The sequence below is a fragment of the Balaenoptera ricei genome, chromosome 2, assembly GCF_028023285.1.
Source record: "Balaenoptera ricei isolate mBalRic1 chromosome 2, mBalRic1.hap2, whole genome shotgun sequence".
NCBI classification, from domain to species: domain Eukaryota; kingdom Metazoa; phylum Chordata; class Mammalia; order Artiodactyla; family Balaenopteridae; genus Balaenoptera; species Balaenoptera ricei.
Window position 1 is genome coordinate 186,060,831 of NC_082640.1, and position 23,694 is coordinate 186,084,524.

The window sequence follows — 23,694 nt, forward strand, 5'->3', positions numbered from 1 at the left end:
GGCTGATTGTGCTGACTTAATTTCTGGTAAATAAGAGCTTTCAATTACGTTCACTGTGGATGTTACTGCATATACAGCTCAGTTATGTCCTTGTTCATCTTTTAAGAAGGACTCATCTGTAAACCAAATTAGATCAGCATTGTCAATGGGAATTTCTTGTAAATCATTCCTAGACGCAAGAAGATAATCCATCAATGGAATGTAGTCATGGGTTTTTGATCAGCAGTCCTTTCTATAGACCAAGTCTAGTGCAGAGGCCCTTCTTAAGTAGAAGGTATAAATTTGAGTCAATTCCCCTCAGTTTTATTGTGCACGTGTTACTTAAGAGTATCTGAGAAGGGTCCTACCATCTAAGTTGGAGAAAGAGTCCTTTAAATGATGTATTTTCCAGTTTGCATAATCTCCCGGGTGCAGGTCATGGTGCATCTGATCTTCATCCAAAGATAGGTTACTGCGATCAGCTTCAGAAACAACTTTAGAATATCCTCTTAAAAATTCAATTAAATACAAAACCTCAGCAGGTAGTATATACAAAACCTCAGCATATATAAAACCTCAATACCCGTAAAGATATATTATTGAAACATAATTTTTTCTCTCTAAATTATCCTCTTTTTTACCAAATAGAGTCAAATTAAGACTAATTTGTTTAGTCTGGTTTCAATACACTTTGCCTGGTTATTTACATAGGTGTAATTGATTATATAGACTCTTTTAAATTTGGCTTTGTTGGAACTTTTCATAATTGATCTCAGATTGAGCTTTTTTTTTTTGGCCACATCGCACAGCTTGCTTGCAGGATCTTAGTTCCCCAACCAGGGATCAAACCCGTGTCCCCCGCAGTGAAAGTATGGAGTCTTAACCACTGAACTGTCAGGGAAGTCCCACAGATTGAACTTTTAAAAGGTCTCACAAGGCCAGGAAAGCCATGCCAAGGATTTGCCATTAGAGTCTACCTGCAATACCTACAGATTTAGGTGGGTCCCTCTCTTCTCAAGTTCCAAAATATCTTGAGGTTCTTTTTCATAAGCTTTTTAAAAAAGTTTATTTATTTAATTTATTATTTTTGGCTGTGTTGGGTCTTCATTGCTGAGTGCGGGCTTTCTCTAGTTGCAGTGAGAGTGGGGGCTACTCTTCATTGCGTTGTGCAGGCTTCTCATTGTGGTGGCTTCTCTTGTTGCAGAGCACGAGCTCTAGGTGTGCAGGCTTCAGTAGTTGTGGCATGAGAGCTCAGTAGTTGTGGCACACACCTTAGGCTTAGTTGCTCAGCGGCGTGTGGGGTCTTCCCAGACCAGGGCTCGAACATGTGTCCCCTGCATTGGCAGGCGGATTCTTAACCACTGTGCCACCAGGGAAACCCTATCTTGAGGTTCTTATATCTGCCAGGAGGTGGCCTTCCCTATTCACCTGGAAAGGCCACTGGGAACCTAAGAGTTTACAAATTCTGGAGGGATCAGGTAGAGAGAAAAGATAAATGCTTCAAATCTGTTTACAAATGTGTAATTTACCAAATTGATATAAGTCATAATTAGCTTAAAGTGAAAGATTCCCTTATCTGGAAAATAAAGATTAAAAGTCAGTAATATTTCAGACAAAAGGTCATAAAAATTATAATCATATTTATCAGTTCATTCAATCCCATGTAATTAATTTTTGTTCTGCTTGAGTCCAGCTTTTCCATTAGTTTTTTTTTTTTTTTTTGATCTTGCCTGATAATTGAGGAGCATAGTGACAGTGATAATTTTAAGAAGTTTGTGAGGTTTTTGTTAAGGCTCATATGATTTGCCCAGTGACGTGGGTGCCTTGATCACTGGAGATTGTGGAAAGTATACCCCAAGTGGAAAAGCACATTTTTCTAACAGTTTGTCATTGGAGGGTATCAGCCTTGCAGCAAGGGAAGGCTTTAACCCACCAAATAAAACACAGTGTTTTCCAGGGAGCCGGGAAGAGCCAAGCGGCCGTCTTGGGTTTCCCACAGCCCCAACTACTTAATTCACAGCTATCGTTTACCCATTTAATTTCTGATTTAGGAGCAGACTGTTGCCATGTTAAAAGCACATCAGGATGGCAAAAGCCTGACAATGAGGGGTTAATTTTTTGTAGAAGCAGAATGGACTTTATCTACATGTGATCATGACCTTTACAGATTCTGTTGTTGTTGCCGTGGTGTGAAAGTCAGCTAGGGTGTTTCCCTAATACCTGGGTTCAGTCCCTTTAGTGGGAGCCTCAATTTTGATGACAGATAACATTTTATGTCAGGACATATAAGATTTCCAGGAATTTCATATAATTTCTGGAATACTTATAATACGATACTTATATAGATATAACATAAAGAAGGCTTAATGTCATCTCTTATTTGACAATGCTTCCCACATAATTTAATCTACAAAATAATCCTAGTTAAATATTTTTCTGAGATGCCTCAGGGGCCCTCTGAAGCATCCCAAAGTTAGCTGGAGGTCAAAAGAACTTTAATTAGAATTTGATATTTTGGAAGTTTGTCAAAAATATCAAAAAGTTTCAAAACACTTGGTCAAACAGGATCATAGGTCACTGTGAAACAAAACTTATTTACTTAACCAAAATGACAAAAAATTTCAAAATCAAATACAGATCACTTAAAGGCAAAGAAATTCACATAATCTGTTATCAAAAGCAGCATTCCAAGAAAACTTTGTTTTCTTAACAGAGAGAGAAAACCAAATCCAGTCTTGCTTCAGCTTACTTTTAATAACAAATTTTATTTATCTAATTAAATTCAATCTAATCTTAATCAATTCTGACCATGTACAAAACTCTTTTCTCGTTTCCTTTTCCATAACCTTCCATCACTGTCTGTATCAATATTCACTTGTTCCCCCCCCCCCCTTTTTTTTTTCCATCCAGAAACAACCAGCTCTAGGACAAAATTATTCTCCTTTTTTTCTCTAAACAAAGATATTTACATTTTTTATATCTTCTATCACTGACAATATATAGCCTACTTTTTTATACCTGAAATGCTTACTTTATTATTTTAGTATCTTTAATTACATATAATTTTTAACCCTTAAAAAATTTAATCTCTAGTGAAAATCAAGAAGCAAGTAATTTACTCTGTCATATCAGTATTTCCTGATTAGCAAACTTAAGAACATATTTCATAACCTTTAAAAACATACCTTTTCCTCATAGCATAATTTCTTTTTCCAATGTGGTACAAGACATGTGTCTAATAAACCCAAATATCTTCAGTTTTTTTCTTTCATAAGAAGACAAAGTGGGGACTTCCCTGGTGGTCTAGTGGTTAAGAATCCTCCTTCCAATGCAGGGGACGCGGGTTTGATCCCTGGTTGGGGAATTAAGATCCCACATGCCGTGGGGCAACTAAGCCTGCGTGCTCTAGAGCCCACGTGCCACGCTTAGAGATCCCTCACACTGCAACGAAGAGCCCATGTGCTGCAACTAAGACCTGACGCAGCCAAATAAATTAATTAATTATTTTTAAAAAACAGAAGACAAAGTAGGCAAATTTAGACATGTTTAGTAATGAATGTTTCAGTATTTTTATCTTAATTGGAAATGATCTGGTTATTCAATGAATTCCCATCATTTATCTCAATTGAACAAAACTCTAGAGTTTCAATTACCAAAAATCTGGAGAAACTGTTTTTAGGTATGTGTACTATCAAACATAACCATTCTTTAAGAGTTCACCTAAAACTTTTATCCCATTTATCTCTACTTCATTACTTGTGAAAATATCATCATACCAAGTTAATTTTCTTGCTGACAAATTTTGTAACAGAGACAACATGAACTTATTGACTTTTAGTAAACCTAGGTACAATAAAAGTATTACACTTAATGTTGATGACACTAAAAACATGTCTGTATTAATCAAACCAACAACTTAAACTTGTTTCCCTTTATTCAAGAGTAATCCTAGATCACACCATCCTTTAAGCATTTGGATTCGTTTTTTCTACATTTAGAAATATTTGAGGGCTTCCCTGGTGGCGCAGTGGTTGAGAATCTGCCTGCTAATGCAGGGGACACGGGTTCGAGTCCTGGTCTGGGAAGATCCCACATGCAGCAGAGCAACTGGGCCCGTGAGCCACAACTACTGAGCCTGCGCGTCTGGAGCCTGTGGTCCGCAACAAGAGAGGCCACGATACTGGGAGGCCCGCACACCACGATGAAGAGTGGCCCCCGCTTGCCGCAACTAGAAAAAGCCCTAGCACAGAAACGAAGACCAAACATAGCAATTAATCAATAAAATAAATAAACCTTTAAAAAAAAAAAAAGAAATATTTGATTTTTAAGTGCTTACTTTTTTAAAATTGAGGTATTGTTGATTTACAACGTTGTGTTAGTTTCTGGTGTACAGCAAAGTGATTCAAAGATAGATAGATACAGAGCTACATAGATATAGGGATAAATAGATACATAGAGATATAGGTATATAGGTATAGATATAGCATATATTCTTTTTCAGATTCTTTTCCATCATATTTTATTACAAAATATGGAATATAGTTCCCTGTGCTATACAGTAGGACCTTGTTGTTTATCTGTTCTATATATAGTAATTTGTATCTGCTAATCCCAAACTCCTAATTTATCCCTCCCCCATTTCGCCCTTTGGTAACCATAAGTTTGTTTTCTATGTCTGTGAGTCTGTTTCTGTTTTGTATATAAGTTCATTTGTATCTTCTTTTAGATTCCACATATAAATGGTAACATATGATATTTGTCTTTCTCTGTCTGACTTATTTCAGCTGCACCAGATCTTAGTTGCAGCATATGGGATCTTCGTTGCGGCATGTTTTTAGTTGTGGCACGCGGGATCTTTAGTTGCGGCATGCGGACTTGTTTGCAGCATGCGGACTCTAAGTTGCTGCATGCATGTCGGATCTAGTTCTCCAAGCAGGGATCGATCCCAGGCCCCCTGCATTGGGAGGGCAGAGTCTTAGCCACTGGACCACCAGGGAAGTCCCGACCATCCTGCTTGAATTTTAAAAGGCTTTCCCCCCTCCTTTTTTTTTCCCCCCTTTGATTTTGGCTTCTACTAATTGAGCCAAGGCTGTAGTCTCAGGCAGTGTGGGCTGTGTTTGCATTTCAAGGACATGATGGGAGTTATAACTTTAAGCTTTCTCCTAGGAGTACTTATGTTCTCTCAGGGTCAGAATTTTGAACAGATGTTTTATCAAGCTAGCTTTCTTTAATTGTGCATGTAAAAATCAGTTTTGGAATGTCAAAAAAGTTTCCTCCTGGCCATTTTAGGGTTAGAAAAGTACTTGCAAGTATTGTTTCCATACCAATTGTGGAAGCCAGCTGGAGTTCCAGTGGGTGGCTCCCTGTCTGGGAGCTGATAGGCTTTAGAAACACAATTTCCCCCTTTCTTTTAGATTCATTTTATTATAAAGTGCAAGTCTAAAATTAAATTTAAATTTCCAGTTTTAAGCCACATTAAAAAAAAAAAAAAAAACAGTCAGCCAACACACTTCACTCCAAAATTCCTTCCAGGCCTTCCTGTATGGAAATTTTCTCTAGATCCCTTGCCTAGAAATTCCCTCTAGGTCTTCTTCATGTAGGAGATGTACTGGTACCCCCTTAAGACTCCAAGTTGTGCAGTAGAGGCTAACACAACATTGTAAAGCAACCATACTCCAATAAAAATTAATTAGAAAAAAACAAGTTGTGGACCATCACTTAATACAAGGAGGTCCAGGGGACTTCCCTGATGGTCCAGTGGTTAAGACTGGGCACTTCCACTGCAGGGGGCACAGTTCGATCCCTGGTAGGGGAACTAGATCCCGCATGCCGCATGGTGTGGCAAAAAAAAAAAAAAAATACAAGGAGGTCCAGATATCAGGAAAAAGTCACCGAATCACTTAAAGGGTGCTGTGAAGATGCAGGGGCTCAAGGGACCGTGATTGGTACCAAGTGCTGGTCCAAAGTAGACTCCAGGTGACCTCAGGTGCGTTTTTCTGATATCCTGCTGACTATGCCAGGTAACATCGACAAAAATAACCAATAAACAACCAGAGGCATAGAAAAGTGTTTCATTTGAGCCAAACTGAGGACCACAGCTCAGAAGCCAGCTTCCCAGATTATTCTGACAAACTGCTCTGGAGAAGCATGGTTTTCAGCACAGTTTTTTATGCCCTGTCAGAACAAAGAACATCATACAAGTCAGGGATACACTCCTTCAAGGTTTCAAAAAAGACCAGATAGCACGTACACAGTGAGTCAGCATGGCCTTGGCACCTGGGGAGGGAGTCTTATAATCACAAGTGGACCAGCATTGGCGTCCAGGGAAGAGAGGCATTTCATCTTTATTTTTAACATGGACATTCATTACTTCCGGTCAGTGTACACTTTTCTTTAATAATTAAAGCAGATATACAGTGTATGTTTGATAGGCCACAAACAGGCTGTTCTACTCAGCATAAAATTCAAGTTAACTCAAGTATAAGCCAGAATGACTTCTCATACCTCAGTATGTGAAAATTTCTTTTCTTTCTTTTTCTTATTTTTTTCTTTACTTAGCCCTGCACTGAGTATACAGCTGGTACTTAATAAGTACTTGCACAATAGAATCAAATATTTTTAAAATATTCAAAACTATAATGATACATTAAATATCAATGTATCCCCATGTAGAGTTAACATATTTCAATATCCTGTTGTCTTTGCTCCAGATCTTTTACATTACTCATGAAAGAACAAAGACAATATTCAGTTGAATCATTTTTTAATATGTAATGACATTGTTATCTTCTTTAATCTCAAAGGCAGCCACAATCATGGGTGTTATGTTTATTCACACACATGCATTATATTTAAATTAGACATTATGTATTTATTACATTTACATAATATTTTGCATATATATATATATATGCATTTTGTTTTTTATTCCACATTGTTTTTGAGAGATTTAGGCATATTCATATCATGTAAATTCTTTTAACTGCCATGTAGTACTTCAATACATACACATACACCAATTTAATTAGCTCATACTGTATTGATGGATATTTTAGATTAGAACTTCATTTTTAGTTTTGTTTTATTTATTTATTTAGTTATTTTTGGCTGCGTTGGGTCTTCGTTGCTGCGCGCAGGCTTTCTCTAGTTGCGGCGAGCAGGGGTTACTCTTCGCTGTGGTGCACAGCCCTCTCACTGCGGTGACTTCTCTTGTTGCGGAGCACAGGCTCTAGGTGCACGGGCTTCAGTAGTTGTGGCGCACGGGCTTAGTTGCTCCATGGCATGTGGGATCTTCCTGGACCAGGGCTCGAACCCGTGTCCCCTGCATTGGCAGGCAGATTCTTAACAACTGCGTCACCAGGGAAATCCCATTTTTAGTTTTAGAAACAATGAGGCAATGAACTTTTTTTTTTTTAATGTTTATTTATTTATTTATTTATTTTATTTTTGGCTGTGTCAGGTCTTAGTTGCGGCTCGCGAGATCTTCATTGCTGCACACAGGATCTTTTGTTGTGGTGCTCAGGCTTCTCTCTAGTTGTGGTGTGCAGGCTCCAGAGCACGTGGGCTCTGTAGTTGTGGCACGCAGGCTCTCAAGTTGTGGCTCACGTGCTCAGTAGTTGTGGCACACAGGTTTAGTTGCCCTGCAGCATGTGGGACCTTAGTTCCCCGACCAGGGACCGAACCTGCATCCCCTGCATTGGAAGGCAGATTCTTAAACACTGGACTACCAGGGAAGTCCCACAATGAACTTTTTGTTCTGTACATTTGCCATATTTCTGGAATATATACCTAGAAGTGGAATTTCTGGATTACAGATAGTCATTGCTAGAATAATCTCCAATGTCAATCAGTAGCTTTATAAACTTATTGATGTCTTATAATAGTTTGTACTTTTCCATGATCTGGTCAACACCTGACAAAGCCAGAGTTTAAAATTCTGCTGATAGTTGGGCAAAGTGGACAGTCCATTTTAGTGAGACTGAATATTTTCTCCTATTTTTATTAGCCATTTAGATTTCTTCTCTTGTAAACCTACTGTTAGTATTCTCTGTCCATTTTTCAATTTGGTTGTTTGGCTTTTTCTTATTGATTTGTAGAAGATTCTTTGTATATTTTGAATCCTTTCCTATCTCTTTAGACTGTGTGTGTGTGTGTTATTATGTGTGTGTAACAGTCCATTGTTTTTGTTTATTTTGTGTATGGTGACTTTTACTGAACAGAATTAAAAATTTTAATATAGTAAAAAAGAAAAGAAAATGAGTGGCAAAAGGAAAATGTATCCTCAGCCCTCAGATCCCACCTCCTCACTGAAGTGTCTGAAGAAGAGCATTAGAGCCACTGAAATCCGACTAAAAGAGGAGAAGCAAACTGCTAGAATCTGGATGCACCAAGCAGCATAAGTAGTCCCTACAATGTGGGAAAAGCCCTGAAGCTGGGAGTAAGGACACCTGACCCCAACCTTGGGGTAAATCTTCTCTCCAAGGCTCGCTCTATCCATCCACCAGAGGAGGGGGTAACATGCATACTTGCCACCCCCCTGAGGTGTCAGGATGCCTATAAGAGAACTCAGGTGACAGGGCTCCGGCAGCAATGCAATGTCATTGGGACCATTATCATAATTCTAATGGGCGTGGTCAGTATAACGCAAAGTCTTCCGACAGCCAGTCCCATAACTTCACCATTAGGCCTGGTGACCACTGCTGCAATGCAGGCATGGGGCATCAATTTTGTTCTTCTTTACTTATTTTAATTCACAGACAGCCTGCCTGAATTACGGCATGTGGACTATCTCAAAAGAAAGCTACTGAGACTCTGGTGACGGGAAAAGAGGTCCCTGGACTCCGAAGTCACACGGTCCCCTGGCTTTACGGCAAAGTGTTTCCTGGAACCAGCAGCACCTGCAGCACCTGGGAATCTGATAGGAATCTAAATTCTGGGCCCACCCAGACCTACTGAATCCCAGTCTGGGGAGGGCCCAGCAATCTATGTCTTTCTAAGCCCTCCGGGGATTCTAACGCTCACCCACATTTGAGAACCACTGGCTTAGGAAAACCAGGCCACGCACAGAGAAGCAGGATAGGCCCCCTGTAAGAAACACAGAGCCCAGAAGGTAACCATACATATTTGCTGTCAAAAACTAGACCTAGGGACTTCCCTGGCGGTCCAGTAGTTAAGACTCTATGCTTCCACTGCAACGGGCACGGGTTCGATCCCTGTCCCGGGAACTAAGATCCCACATGCCACAGGGTGAGGCCAAAAAAACCCAAAACACAAACAAAACAAAAACTAGACGTAGATGGCAAGTCTACCCAAAGTGGCAGCTGACTCAGCCGAGAACGTGCTTCCTGGGGCGTGGGGCTAGTGCTTGATTACAAGGCCTAGGCCACGGCCCATCCGCACTCAGTGAGCTAACTGGCTGGCACTGTGCCAGACTCCCAGCTGAAGAGGCCAGCGTGTGGCAGAGATGGGGACACGTTAATGTTCTCTCACAAAGGTTTGCAAATGGCTGTCAGGAATCAGAGCGGGAACCCAGGGTCTCAGCGGGAGAGCCAGCTGCAGGGCCCTCCTGGGCCCCTTCCAGCCCTCTGAGCGCACACGCCTCGTAGGGCCACAACAGCACACTGCCACTAGAATCATGCAGGTGAGGGTCCAGTTCGGCACACACCCACCTTGCTTCCCTGAAGAAAGGACCTGCGGCGAGCCAGAAGCCACCAGTGTGGCCACTGTCCCATCCTGAGGTGTTGTGTGTGACCAGGACACCACCAGTTCAAGAGCAGGGCCTGCTCTCCGAGTCACCCACATTTTTCCATCATCTACTGAATCGATACCACTTTGCACTTTTTTCTCTCTTTCAAGGAATGACACATGAGAGATGCTGGTCAGAGTTATATACTTGGGAGGCAGAAGATGTCACATCTGTCCCCAGTGACACCTCGCCTGGATACCTCTTTTCCTCAGAGGCACCTGTCCCCTTTGCATCTGAAGGTCCCTAGTCCTCAGCCAAAGTTCAAATTCCTTGGTTCTCCTCAAGGATAAGTTTCCTGTCTGCCAGTTACTTACCCTAATGAGGAACATGCACAAGTGAACTGGCAACTACAGTGAAGCGCCGTGAATGCCAGCGGTTCGGGGTGGGGGTGGCACCAGGCACAAAGGCAGGGAGACACCCGCCCAGAGGGTCAGCGATTCCGCGGAGCGGGACGAGGTTCACTTGGGTGTCCACCAGGAAGATATTGGCCACTGCTTGTTGACACATGGTCTCCCTGGGCAGGGCCTGCGATGTAGGCAGAGCCTATATTCTCGCTGCCTAGCAATTCAGAAATATTTACTGATATGGTGCACTAGATTACCATGGTTTAGGACACTAGTCCTCAACACAGCCAACACCCTTCACCACCTCTGTACTCACCAGATAACCTTCAGTTCCCTTCCAGCAGCTTCAAATGTTTGCCTATGCGTACACTTACAGGCTTGTGCTAGAAAGAGAACGGGGCATATCCCCTGTAGCCCATCCTCAAGTAGGGGAGACAGGAGCTTAAGTAACTAATAGCACGCAGCTTTAAAAGTATGCTAGAGGTCAGAGAGACCTGAGAGAGGGATGTCATAGAGGGAGGCCCATTACAGAGGGCAATGTCTTGGTCTCCTCAGTGGCCCTCAGCTCAGAAGCACAAGGTTCTCAGTCCACACAGACTTGATCTTGCTTATGGGGGCTAATTCATGCTAAAGAGACTCACAGACACCAGTAACTAAACAATCGTAAAGCCAATTTAATAACTTACCTTTTCGGTAGCTATTCGTATCTGCCGTCCAGGACGTTGCCTGAAATGCATTAATTCAGGCACTCATTCGACAAGGATTTCATAAGCACCAAGTACCCATTATTTAGCAAACTGTGAGCACCTGGTTGGGGGGAAATAACACAGCCAAAGGTGATGGAGACCCAGAAATGGGAGGTGGAATTGTGCAATGAGCTTGGCGTCAAGCTAGTGTTCAAACGCGGTCAACTATTTACTAGACAGGTGACTTTGGGAAAATTACTTAACCTTCCTGAGTCTCTTTCCTCACCTGTAAAATGGGCATAACAACACTCCCTCACATGATTGTTAAAGAATTAAATGGGATTACACATGCAAATTGCCTAGTTTTATTTATGGTTATATTCATCTGAAGAGGCTGTGTCATACAATGGTTAAGGGAACAGACTTTGGGATCAGACAGATCTGGGTTTAAATTCTAGCTCTACCACTTACTAGTGTATGATCTTGTGCAAGTTGCTTAATTTTTTCCAGAAGCCTCAGTTTGCTCATTTGTAAAATGGGAATAAAAATTCCTCATGGGGCAAAGAAGTAAATAAGGTAGTGTATTCAAAGGACTTAGAAAATCCTAGGTTATGAGAAGCATTCAACAAATGGTTATGTTTAAGAGTAGTTTTTAAACGTTGTCCGTGATTAGACACAATGAATGGTACACATACTAAAAATTAAAGTTAAAATTAGTACAAGCTTCTTTAAAGAAATTAAATATGGGGCCGTCAAACATTACCCAAAAACGTGATCACTTTGTATTTAGTTGTTAAAAAAAAACTTTTCTGTGGAAGCAGGCCTCTAACCTCAGGTAGTTTCATGTCCATATTTTCAAGTTTCTAAAATAATGTCATTTGTGTGCAGCCATGCAAAAATTCAAAGTTTCAATACTGCTAAGTCAAGCCCCAGCGAGAACCAGAGAGGCACGTTTGGGATCTATCTTTCTAGTTTGTCTGACGGGAACCCTGCTACCCATAAAGCATTATGCATTTGGTTTAACGATTACACACCAACGTATACACTGTGTGATTACAACAAAAGCCCCTGCAGCAATGAACAAATCACTTCTCTCAATTCTGGACCATCCCTTTGATTTATTCTCCCCACTGACAGCGTCAATTTTTTTTTTAAATTAATTTATTTATTTCTGGCTGCATTGGGTCTTCGTTGCTGCGTGCAGGCTTTCTCTAGTTGCGGCGAGCGGGGGCTACTCTTCGTTGCGGTGCCCGGGCTTCTCATTGCGGTGGCTTCTCTTGTTGCGGAGCACGGGCTCTAGGCACGAGGGCTTCAGTAGTTGTGGCTCGCGGGCTCTAGGCCGCAGGCTCAGTAGTTGTGGCGCACGGGCTTAATTGCTCCGCGGCATGTGGGATCTTCCTGGACCAGGGCTCGAACCCGTGTCCCCTGCATTGGCAGGCGGATTCCCAACCACGGCGCCACCAGGGAAGCCGACACTGTCAATTTTTAAATGGTTTACAAAGCTTATAAAGCCATGGAAGAGTAATCTTCAACTTTGATAAAAATCAAAACATCTTTCAATTCTAACCTTGCAAATTCGAATGGTGTAAAACAAAGGTCAGCCCCTTATCCACCTCACCCTGTCCTCAGTAACATCGCTATTTCATCCAGATCCGGGAAACCACACTGCCGCCCACGACACTGCTCCAACCGCTCAGTTATTTGGCTCTTGCTCTAGAGTCAAGTATGTTTTCACATTTCAGAGTGGACTCAGTGCATTTTTACAGTCGCAACCGAAATTTTACACAAAATATAAGTATCTGAAAGAACTGGCGAGTTTCTGTGATAACCTCAACAGAACTAAAATATGAGAGGCTCTTTGTAAATAGTAACCGTTTTCAAGCGAATACACTGGAATCTCGTTAGGAACACCTGCTTTCGGCTATCCTTTGCCCGGCAAGGAAGTCAATTTGTAAACACTGGAGAGGAGGATCCCACAAACGGTAACCTGATGTGAGGCTTATTTTCAGCAAAGTGACGGTGGAGCACGAGAACATGGAGGACACCCCCCCCCCTACAGCCCCAAGATCGCAATCAGGAGGCCCCGGAGTTACGAACTAATTTGGTGTTCTCCTTTTTAGAAAACGGGTGGAAGTGAGCGACCAGCCAAGCTAGGCTTGCAGGCCGGGCACCGGGGAGGGAGCGAGGCGGGCGGTTGAGTCACGATCGCCGCGGCCACGCACACCTGAGCTTCGGACGATAAAAGGCGGCACCTGGGACGAAACACCCAGGCCCTCCAACCTTCGCCCTCTGCCCAGGCCTAGGGGAGCGGGAAGGAAAAGCAACTTCTTTCTCAAGACTCGACGACGGGCGTCCCCAAGGAACGGAAGGGGCAGAGAGAAACCCCCAAGAGTTCCCCCGCCCGGCGCGGGAACTCGGCCTCGGGAGCCGCAACGCCGCGGCCGAGCAGGCGTGGGAGGGTGAGCCAACCGCCATCTTCCCCGAGCGCCCAAACCGACAAAGCGCGGGGCAGCGGCACAGCTTCGCCGCCGCGGCCCGCCCACTCTCGCGAGACCGCGAAGGCCTCTGGGAAAAGCGGGGGAGGGGAAAGCGAGAGAAGGAAGCCGGGATGCGGGGCTAGAGGAGGGCCCAGGCGGCGAGCGGAGCCTCAGGAAGCAGAAGGGGCGGGGAAAGACGCGACTGACGCGGCATGCGGGCCAATGACGAGCGAGCTCGGGTGGACGGCCAGCCAATGGGCTGTGCGGCCTGGCGCAGGGGGCGGGCGCCGGGGCCGAGGGTAGCTTGAGCGCGGCGGCGGCGTTGTTCAGTCACAGGGAGAACATTCCAGAGGTGAGTCCGGTGGAGAGGCGGGAGCCCCGCGCCCCGTCCCCCGTTCTCCCCGTCCCCTCGACCCCCGCGGGCCGCTGGCTGGCGGGGAAGGCACCCCGACGCCCGCGGCTCACTGCGCCTTCTCTCCGCGCCAGGTCGCCAGGCCCCGGGCGCTGAAGGGTGTGGACCCCGGACGTCGCTGGGACAGCCCCTCCCCGCTGCTCGGCGGCGCCTGGCCCGGCCGCTGCTCGCTGCGCTGCCTCCGCCGCCTCCGCCGCCGCTTCTCGGACTCGGGTTCGCGCGCGCCTCACTTCATCCCAGTCCCGGGCGAGCAGCGTTGGGTTTATGTCTTTATTTGACGAAAACGGTGAGTCGGCGGGCCGGCGGGGAGATGGCGGCCGCACAAGATGGCGGCGCGCCGCGTGACCCGCGCGCGCGCGCGCGTGGGTGTGTGAGCGCGCGTGTGTGGCGCAGTTTGGGCGGGCGGGGCCGGGCGCCGCGTCCCCTCCTGTCCTCACACCGCCCCCCGCGCCCGCCTGTACCCCACCCCCACCCCGGCCTCGCGGGAGCGCGCCGCGCGGGCCCGCCGCCGCCCGGGGCTGACTCAGGCCTAATTGCTGCATTCCTGAGTCATCGCCGCGGCGGGGCGGGGGCGGCCGGGCCGGCGCCCCTCGGCCGGTTTCGTTTCCCCCGCCGGGCGGCGCACATGGCGGGGCTGCCGCGGGCGCCGGGGAAGCTGGCGACGTTGCGCCTCTGCCGCGCCCGGCTCGCGGGGGCCGCCGGCTCAGCCCTGACAGCCCCGGAGGAAACGACGGGCGCGGGGACGGGAGCGAAGGTTGCCGGCGCGTGTGCGTAGAGAACAGGAAGGGACAGGAGGTCGCGGTCGGGGCCGGGCGTCCGCGCACGCTCCGCTGCGTCCCGCGAGGCCGCGTTCCGTGGGTGTCGTCGGGGACGGGTGGCTCTGGAGTGGGCCCTGGCTGCCGAAGGCGCAGCTTGGCCGTGAAGAACGGTTGCACAGCCTTGCGTCGTCGAGGGATGTGTCACAAGTTTGTTGACAGCACGGGCTGCGCTGGGGGGAGGAGAGGCCTGGGTTCGCTCCTCGGCGGTGGTTAAAACACGGCCCCTCGGCCGAAGCCCACCGTCGACGTGGTGACTGACTGGTCGGATAAAAACCCAGAGCCGCTGAAGCGCCGTAGTTGGTTGTCGTTTCAGTCTGGTGTCTCCCAGAATCACATCTTCGTCCAAATGGAGGCCTTTTATGTTGCTGCAGGTGTCCCGTGTTACGTGAGTCTGTGAGCTGGTTTGTGCATAACACAGATGCTTTTAACGTTGGAGCCTTAGGCGTGATTAAACGGAACGGACAGGGAGGTGTCTTAACGCAGGCTTCGCGTTAAACGTGGGGGATTTGTTTGTTCTCTCTCCTCTCTTTCAGAGCTGTTGCGCAGCCATTGGTACCTGTATTGGGGAAACATAGCATACAAGCAAGAAGCTTACAGCCTCAGTGGCGAAAAATTTTTCATGTCAGAGACCGAGAACTCTTGCAGTCGTTTATGTCATCCCTTCTTCTCCAGACAGAGGATACCAAAAAGTTGCAATCAAAGATCTCTTCATCTTATTGATAAAGCCACTAATAAGCCAAAATGTCTGTCAACGTCAACCGCAGCGTGTCAGACCAGTTCTATCGCTACAAGATGCCCCGTTTGATTGCCAAGGTAATGTTCATCTTCATTTTAGTAGCAAGTCCTAAGCTTTTTTTCATAGATTATTGAAGATTGCTTCTCCCAGGGTAGACGCGCAAAATTAAACTTCTTACTTCCTTTAGGTTGAGGGCAAAGGAAATGGAATCAAGACAGTTATAGTCAACATGGTTGACGTAGCCAAAGCGCTTAATCGGCCTCCAACGTGTAAGTAATGCCTCTTGAAAGAAGTCTAAAGAGGCATTTTATTGACGTAAACGTGATAGTTTCTGGTCTGCAAAATCTTGCCTGGATTGTATGTTGATTAACTTCTGGGTCGAGTGGAAATTTGGGCTTAAAACTCATTGATGTGTTAGTTGTTACTGATACAAAAAAACTATCTGGGCAACACATTTTTTGAACCTAGCAACTTAAAAATACAGAGTGATGTTTGTATAAATGAGGGTGAGCAGCCAAAGATTAATTTAGTTAACTCTAATGAATCAGAGTTTCTTCCCCCAAATAGATCCCACCAAATATTTTGGTTGTGAACTGGGAGCACAGACCCAGTTTGATGTTAAGAATGACCGTTACATTGTCAATGGATCTCATGAGGCGAATAAGCTGCAAGACATGTTGGATGGATTCATTAAAAAATTTGTTCTCTGTCCTGAGTGTGAGAATCCTGAAACGGATCTGGTGAGTGCCTGCCTTTGAGGTTTTTGTCAGTAAAAGAAAAAAGTGTATCTGTTTCTGTGATGTCAGCAAATTACGTTCCCGGGAAGGCAGAGCAAACATCAAATTTTGCAGGTGTTTCCATACTGACTTCATGTTAAAAAAAAAAAACTTTTTTGATATTAGACTTGTGTTTTAGATGCCGTTTGATGGTTAGATGCTTTCATATTTTGTTCCTCACAGAATATTCATCATATATTATGGTTGACATTTATCTTTGCTTTTTTGGCAGCATGTCAATCCAAAGAAACAAACAATAGGTAATTCTTGTAAAGCCTGTGGCTATCGAGGCATGCTTGACACCCATCATAAACTCTGCACATTCATTCTCAAAAACCCACCTGGTAAGTGCTTATGATAACTTCTAAAATCTTAGCATAAAGCACCTGATTGTTGGAAACAATGGAAGTTTCTTTGCTGCTGTAAAGCTGGAGTGAGGTTGACCTTTGAATACCTGCACAAGTGAATATTTGCCTATAACAATAGGTTCAGCCCTCTACATCTAAGGTTCAACCAACTGTGGATGGTGTGATACTGCAGTGTGTATTTATTGGGGGGGGGGGGCCTCCATGTAAATGGACCTGTGCTGTTTAAACCTGTGTTGTCCAAAGGTCAACTGTTTAAGAAATTTCTAGTTATTGTGCCCTATTTTACTGAATTTAGAACTTTTTTGTTAAATGTATCGTTGTATGTATTGTTAAAGGTGAAGTACAGGCTGCCAATTAAACTCTACCACATTCTCGATTTTCAAGACCTGTCTTAGGATGTGTGAAATAACTGTAAAACAAATTGTGATGGGATCCTAGTAAAGGATTGACTTCTGGAAAACGTTTGTAAATGCGGGTCTTTGCTCATTAAGCTAAAGTGGTTTTAGAGCATGCAAGCAACACTCTGTGGCAGATGATCAAAACTCTGACACAATTTGAGCTTGCTATAGCAAGAAAGTCTAACCTATTCCGGTGTTCTCTTCTCTGTGAGACAAGCCGTTATATAGACTTAAACAGTGTTCCAGCTGTTGGCTAAAGTGCAGTTAAGAAATACCCTTGTTGGGGCTTCCCTGGTGGCGCAGTGGTTGAGAATCCGCCTGCCAATGCAGGGCACACGGGTTCGAGCCCTGGTCTGGGAAGATCCCACATGCCGCGGAGCAACTGGGCCCGTGAGCCACAACTACTGAGCCTGCGCGTCTGGAGCCTGTGCTCCGCAACAAGAGAGGCCGCGATAGTGAGAGGCCCGCGCACCGCGATGAAGAGTGGCCCCCGCTCGCCGCAACTAGAGAAAGCCCTCGCGCAGAAACGAAGACCCAACACAGCCATAAATTAATTAATTAATTAATTTTTAAAAAATACCCTTGTTTAAGTTCATGAGGGATGGAAGGAGAGGGCCGTGAGTGCCACTTCAACTGCCTGGTCTTCTGAGGTACTACCACTCGGTCTTAATTTTACCCAATAGTTAATACCACTGATAGGTAGGGACATTCCATTCGCAGCTGGAGTTGCTTACCTATGAAATACAGTGGATGAATTTGATTTGTGAATTCTTTTAGAATTATAGGTAGCATTTTGTGTGTGGTTTTCTGAGGGGAGGGTTTCAAAGCAAAAGGGCAAGATTTTAAATGTTCATGATGGGCGATAAAGTGTAATATAAGTTATGGTACTAAACTTTATTTTCTTTTTGTCCCTGTAGAGAATAGTGACAGTGGTACAGGAAAGAAAGAGAAGGAAAAGAAAAATAGAAAGGGCAAAGACAAGGAAAATGGCTCCGTGTCCAGCAGTGAGACACCACCACCACCGCCACCCCCCAATGAAATCAGTCCTCCGCATGCTGTGGTCAGTGCAAGGTTGATGGGTGTGGTGGGCACTAAAATTGTGTACACTGTGACCTTTGGTTGAGGTGAGCAGAAATGAACTGCTCTTCAGTGAACAATACATCAGTATATTGGGTTCCAGGTGCTATTCGTTGACTAAGCTAATGTGAACACAAGTTTAGTGGGAAGTTGATGTTGTTAACTTGACTAGAAATCTGGGATTTCTTTTTATTACCTATAAGGTCTTTTTTTTTGGCCAAGCATTTTTGTTCTTAAAAACAGGAAGAAGAGGAAGATGATGATTGGGGGGAGGATACAACAGAGGAAGCTCAAAGGCGAAGAATGGACGAAATCAGTGACCACGCGAAAGTTTTAACCCTCAGTGATGATTTGGAAAGGACTGTTGAAGAGCGTGTCAATATCCTGTTTGATTTTGTTAAGGTAAGATACTTGCTTCAAGAGCAGTTAAACATTTTGTGATCGCACTAAATCAGCTTCTACCCATCCTCGAGCTTTGTTAGATATTAGTTTAAGCTGGGTATTTGGCAGGTAGTTGGTTGTGGTTTTTTCTTGCTTTCTTTTGAAATACTCAAATACAAGTCTCACCTTTACTACCTCTATTCAGAAATTTTTTTGAGGGTGGTTCCAGGCACTGTCTTTGGCAGGTGTGTATTATTTAGAAGTCCTAGAACCTCCTTGAATTAGAGGAAGAGTTCATAAGAGCAGGGACTATGGTATCTCTAGAGCAAAATGTGCCTCCATCTCACTGAATTGCTTCCTTTTATTTGCAGAAAAAGAAAGAAGAGGGTGTTATTGACTCATCTGACAAAGAAATTGTAGCTGAAGCAGAAAGACTGGATGTAAAAGCCATGGGCCCTCTTGTTTTGACTGAAGTTCTTTTTAATGAGAAAATTAGAGAACAAATTAAGAAATACAGGCGCCATTTCTTACGAGTAAGCGAATCATTCTAGATTCATAAGATTTTACAGCTGTGTGACCTTGGAAATACTGATTTCACCTCGTTTATTTGTTGTCATCCTGAAAATGGAGATAATTGACCTACCTTAACAGGAATGGGAGTACCTGGGAAATGGTGCATGTAGTCCCTTACACGTGAAGTAGAGATGTTTAAGCATTGACGACTGCTGTAGGGCCATGGCTTTAAAGAACAATTCTAAGGCAATAAGTATATTTAGAACATATATTAGAATTGTCAACTTAGAACATCTAAGAAAGCTTGTTAATGCCGAGATATTTATTTGCAGTTTTGTCACAACAACAAAAAAGCTCAACGGTACCTTCTTCATGGCTTGGAGTGTGTGGTAGCAATGCATCAAGCTCAGCTCATCTCCAAGATTCCACATATCTTGAAGGAGATGTATGATGCAGACCTTTTGGAGGAAGAAGTCATCATTAGCTGGTCAGAAAAGGTGGGGAATATTTAAATGGCTCTTTAAGATTAGAAGTATTGGGGCTTTTTTGGAAGAAGTAGTTAACTACTAATACCTAGTCTTTACATGCTTGACTGGTATAACCTGTAGGGTGATTCTCATCATGGTAGCTTTCTAGTAAGGTTTCTAGAAAACCTTACACACTCTAATACTTTGTGCTGAATACATTTATTCTGTTGAGGGGTCAAGATTAGGATGTGGCCCAGTCCTCTCAAAGAGATGGGTGTGGGCAATTATATAAATGACTTGCATTATTTTAAATTCCTTTAACTAAGAAAATCATGCTGAACACTTTTTAGGCCTCTAAGAAATATGTCTCAAAAGAACTTGCCAAAGAGATTCGTGTCAAAGCGGAACCTTTTATAAAATGGTTGAAGGAAGCAGAGGAAGAATCTTCCGGTGGCGAAGATGATGATGAAGATGAGAACATTGAGGTAAGCGCTGGGGAAATCGTTAAATACAGTGTTCGTGGTGGGTGTTTGAGAATTATAAAATGCCAGTATCGGGTAATGATACAGCCTCTTAACTTGGAAAGTAATCACATTAATAGAAAAGGTGCTGGAAATCTCTCCTACCCCCAGACATTGATTCCAAATAAACATTGTCTGAATTTCCAAAGGGAGAGTTTATTTAACCTAAGTATAGGGGTGCTGATTGTCCATAAAAATAAGGTACTGTTAGGCTGTGGAGGGTTAACTTAGTTTTTACATACGCACAAATTTTCATGAAAAATAATGGCTGTCTCTGGGTAGTTTTTGTCCTTTGTTGACCATTGACTTATTACTGTTTTTATTTTATAAGGAGGTTTACTGGGATAAAGGTTTACCATCAAAAATCTTCGTTTTATCAGGTGGTGTATTCGAAGACTGCCAGTGTACCGAAAGTTGAAGCTGTGAAGTCTGACAACAAGGACGATGACATTGATATTGATGCCATTTAAAGGGGTGGGTGCAGCCCAGCTTAACAGTGTAATGCTGAGAATCTTTCTGCATCATCAGCCAGAAGTGCAACATGTATGTGCAAAAGCTAAAATGGCTTAATGTCATGCTACACTTTCTACTAAAAACGTATTGCTGTGAGTGGTCTGTATTTAAACCCAACAAGACATCTAGGGAGTCCATACACATATCAGTGAGCAGATGTAGTTTGCTTATTTACAGCATGTTTCTTTTTGAAAATTTAGTGGTGGACACATTTGGATCACATTTTTACAGTTATAAAAACAAAGATTTGATTTTGGTCGTTCTTCACATTTTTGGCTCTGATTGACTTAAGTAAGCTAAAATAATTGACTCCTTTAAAAAATGTTGCACCATCATTTAATCTGATAGGATTATTGGAGCCTGTTAGGTATTGTTAGGTGCTGAGACTGTAAAGAGGTCTCAGCAGAAGGTGAACATGAACTTACCAATACCTCACTCAGTCATTAAGAAATGTAGTACTTTCAAGTCTTATTTCTAGTTCCTCACATGGGCCTCTGGTAATGCACATTCTTCCCATGCCAAGGTGGACGGATGATCAAATGACAGTGCAACGCCTTTATCTCACTGAGATGTTAAAATGACCCGAGTGTCCTATAGATAATTCTAAGAACAGGTTTTGAAACTTGAATTGGTTTTTCTTTTCATTTCTTCTATACTTGCCCCAAATTGTAGTCTTTGAAGTCATGTGCATTGCACGTTGGATGAGCCAGGGGAATTACTACATTAACATAAGCATTTTATTATGTGTATGTAGCTCTTGCTTTATACTGAGAGAAAACTGAAACTTTGGGGAGTGATTAGTAAGCTCTACGATTTTATTTGGGGGAAGCAGGAAAAGGTAAACTTAATCTCTAGCAAAAACTGAGCATAATTTTTCAGCATTTACTCTTGATTCAAATTACAATTTCAAAATATTTAGACATACTGTATCTTTTGTTCAGTGTGGATTTTTCCCTTGATAAACTGGTTCTTTGATGATTTCTGCATTTGGACACATAGCTTATACTTCTTTGGTTTTTGTTGCTATCTTGCCAAAATAAGTGTTAACTATATCTCAAACTCCCCCCACCCCCCAAAATGTCTTATTTTTTAAAAAAGCTAAAAGCATACTTCTGAGAGCCTATATTTTGGTGTAAGACTTGGGGTGTTTTTTATTTTCACAATGAATATTGTGAGATACCCGGGAAGTCTGTGATGATGGCAACTGAAAGCAGGTGACGAGGGCCTGACCCAGCCCATCCTGGGCTTTAGATTTGGAAATAACTTGCTTGTGATTTGCTTACCCAATTTGCTGATGTAAACTCACTTGATAGAAGGGCTTATGACTACATCTGAGAAATCATCTTGAGGAAGTAAATTTACACAAAAAGTACACTGTGGGAATCAAAATGCATGGAGTGAATTTTTATTGGAGCACTGGCTTATATCATTCACCTCTTTGTGATCCATCTCACAGATTACAATGAGACCTTAACAAATGTATGTAAGTTTTTTTCACATTGAAATTATATAAACATTTGGTATAATAAAACCTTGTTAGCTTGATATTTTAAGAAATTAAACCCTGGCGGTCTTACTGGAGAAGTACAAATTGGTCTCCAGCTGCCTTTCTTGATAGATTTTGATGAGATTGAAGGAGAGCCATATACCTACCTGGAGGGAATGTGCTTTGTCGCACCAAAGAGCAGAGGTCTTTGCAAATTCATGTCTCACCTAGGTTTTAAATTTTTACCATTATCTGAAATTGTTTAGGGGGGATCAAGTTGCATTCAGCATACCCATTATCAAGCTAATGAGGTTCTGTTATAGAGGGTTTTTTTTCCCTTTTTCTTCCTTTTTTTTTTTTTTCTTTCCCCCTTAAATCTGAAGGAAAACTTTCAAGGCTTCTAAACACTAAAAAGAAAATTTTGGCTTAGACCACTGTTCAGTCTAGTGCCAAACTTTCAGTGGAATTCAAATCCACATAGTAAGGAGTTTATTCATAGCGGCTATCCTAATAGAGTGATCTTTCACTTTGCTGTATTCAACTGTCTTAAAACTTCCTGTTTGAAACAGCTATGTTACATGATTAAAACAATGTTAAAATTATTTTTTGTCTCTGCTTTAATATTAACCTAAATTTTTGTTTTTAAAATTGAAGCAATGAAATCTCTTTTTTGTAGCTGTTGCTTCAGATTCGTGTTGGATGTTTCCTTCTGCAGTTACCCCCCTACTCACAGAACAGATGTGGCTCATTACAGTGGCTTTCCTTAGATCTCATGTTCTTATTCTGTAACTCAAGTTGATTACAAACAGAAAAGGTCTGCTTTCATCTGGTTTCTTAAAATCTTGCCTAGGTGTTGATGAGGGACTTTAGATGTGTCAGGTATATAGTTAAATAACTGGCTATAGCATTTAGCCTTAGTTAAGAAAGGAATGTTTCTGAAGTTCTCTCTGAGGTTAATGAACTTGCAAGGTACTATTTGGGCTCCTTAAGGTTTGAGAGAGAATGGGCGTTCATCTAGTGAATTGCTACAGCTTCACCTGCCAGTATTGAGTAACCCCAAAATGCAAAAATTTTGCCCAATCTCTGCATTGTCAGTTTTGATGGTTTTTCAGATTCCAGCCTATTTGACCACTCCAAAGCTTCAAAGCGCTGTCGGTACCAGGAACAGTATTGCACTTGAATCTCTGCCCTCTCCAACTATCATGTGGTTTGTGTTCTGTCTTTCCTGAATGGACAGAGTCATGTTTACATCTTCTCTGTCCCCAGTACTCTGTATAGACCTTTACTCCTCCAAGAATGACACTCCATAAGACTTGCCAAAGTTGTCATGTCTGACCTGTGCACAGCCTCCAGAATTTGTCCCTTTGAGCCTTTGTAGGAGGTTGGGAGCTCAAGCATTGTGGCCACCTGTCTCGGTTCTATATTCCAGCCCTAGCCCAACAAAGAGGTCTTCAGAAAGTTTGCTAGTTCTTCACAGCCGGAAAATTGAACCATTCCTATGTACTAGGATATGGAAATATCACGGAGAGGTTCTTTCCTCAGAACTGAAACCAGGACTTGTACATTGTTCTCAATGACTGGCATTCGGTTATGCGTTCTGTGAGTTGAAGGGGCGTATTCACCTGGGCTCTGGAGTCATCTAGGTTTTGGCAGGCCCTCTGTGTAAAACTGGAAGCCCATCTTTCTGTGTCTAATGGGGATGGTAATGCCTGTGTACAGCAATTAGAATACTGCAAGCAGGAGAGAGAATGCCTGACTGGGGCAGCTAGGGAAAACTGCCCTGTGTGGAAGAGAGACAAAAGGGAAGAAGAGCTCATGCTGGTACCTCCAGACATTCAGAACAGGGGTTACAGTAGATTGAGAGCAGTGGGTAGTTGAAAGGGCTGTTATTTTTGGCTGGAGCAGTTGCAGGGTGGTACAGTTTTTGCCTCAAGCAGCCCTTAATGTGCAGTGATGTTCAGACCAGTCTAGAGCAGAGGCAGAGGGCAGGCCATGGC

At 43.4% G+C, this 23,694-nt stretch overlaps 1 protein-coding gene and 1 non-coding gene across 4 annotated transcripts; both read left to right on the forward strand.

The window, feature by feature from the left end:
* Positions 1 to 13,399: 13,399 nt before the first annotated feature.
* EIF5 (eukaryotic translation initiation factor 5) lies at positions 13,400 to 22,299 on the forward strand. Of its 3 annotated transcripts, XM_059915068.1 has the most exons (12): positions 13,400 to 13,583; positions 13,718 to 13,929; positions 14,995 to 15,274; positions 15,385 to 15,466; positions 15,765 to 15,937; positions 16,206 to 16,317; positions 17,657 to 17,799; positions 18,060 to 18,218; positions 18,569 to 18,730; positions 19,043 to 19,207; positions 19,528 to 19,662; positions 20,079 to 22,299. In XM_059915068.1, exons 3-12 carry the CDS (start codon positions 15,203 to 15,205, stop codon positions 20,166 to 20,168), a joined length of 1,293 nt encoding a protein of 430 aa, XP_059771051.1. In that variant the 5' UTR covers positions 13,400 to 13,583; positions 13,718 to 13,929; positions 14,995 to 15,202; the 3' UTR covers positions 20,169 to 22,299. The 3 variants fall into 3 exon arrangements, with proteins under 3 accessions (XP_059771051.1, XP_059771053.1, XP_059771052.1); XM_059915070.1 differs by lacking the exon at positions 13,718 to 13,929; XM_059915069.1 differs by lacking the exons at positions 13,400 to 13,583; positions 13,718 to 13,929 and adding an exon at positions 14,264 to 14,410.
* On the forward strand, positions 16,855 to 16,978 carry LOC132361446 (small nucleolar RNA SNORA28). The gene has a single exon (XR_009501734.1). It is a non-coding gene; the product is annotated as a small nucleolar RNA SNORA28 (small nucleolar RNA).
* Positions 22,300 to 23,694: the final 1,395 nt, after the last annotated feature.

Bases quoted from the DNA above. Each gene is read 5' to 3' on its own strand.
- EIF5 (XM_059915068.1), top strand. From the start codon at position 15,203: ATGTCTGTCAACGTCAACCGCAGCGTGTCAGACCAGTTCTATCGCTAC. The intron at 15,275-15,384 runs GTAATGTTCATC...TACTTCCTTTAG, and splicing joins TGCCCCGTTTGATTGCCAAG to GTTGAGGGCAAAGGAAATGG. The intron at 15,467-15,764 runs GTAAGTAATGCC...TCCCCCAAATAG, and splicing joins GCTTAATCGGCCTCCAACGT to ATCCCACCAAATATTTTGGT.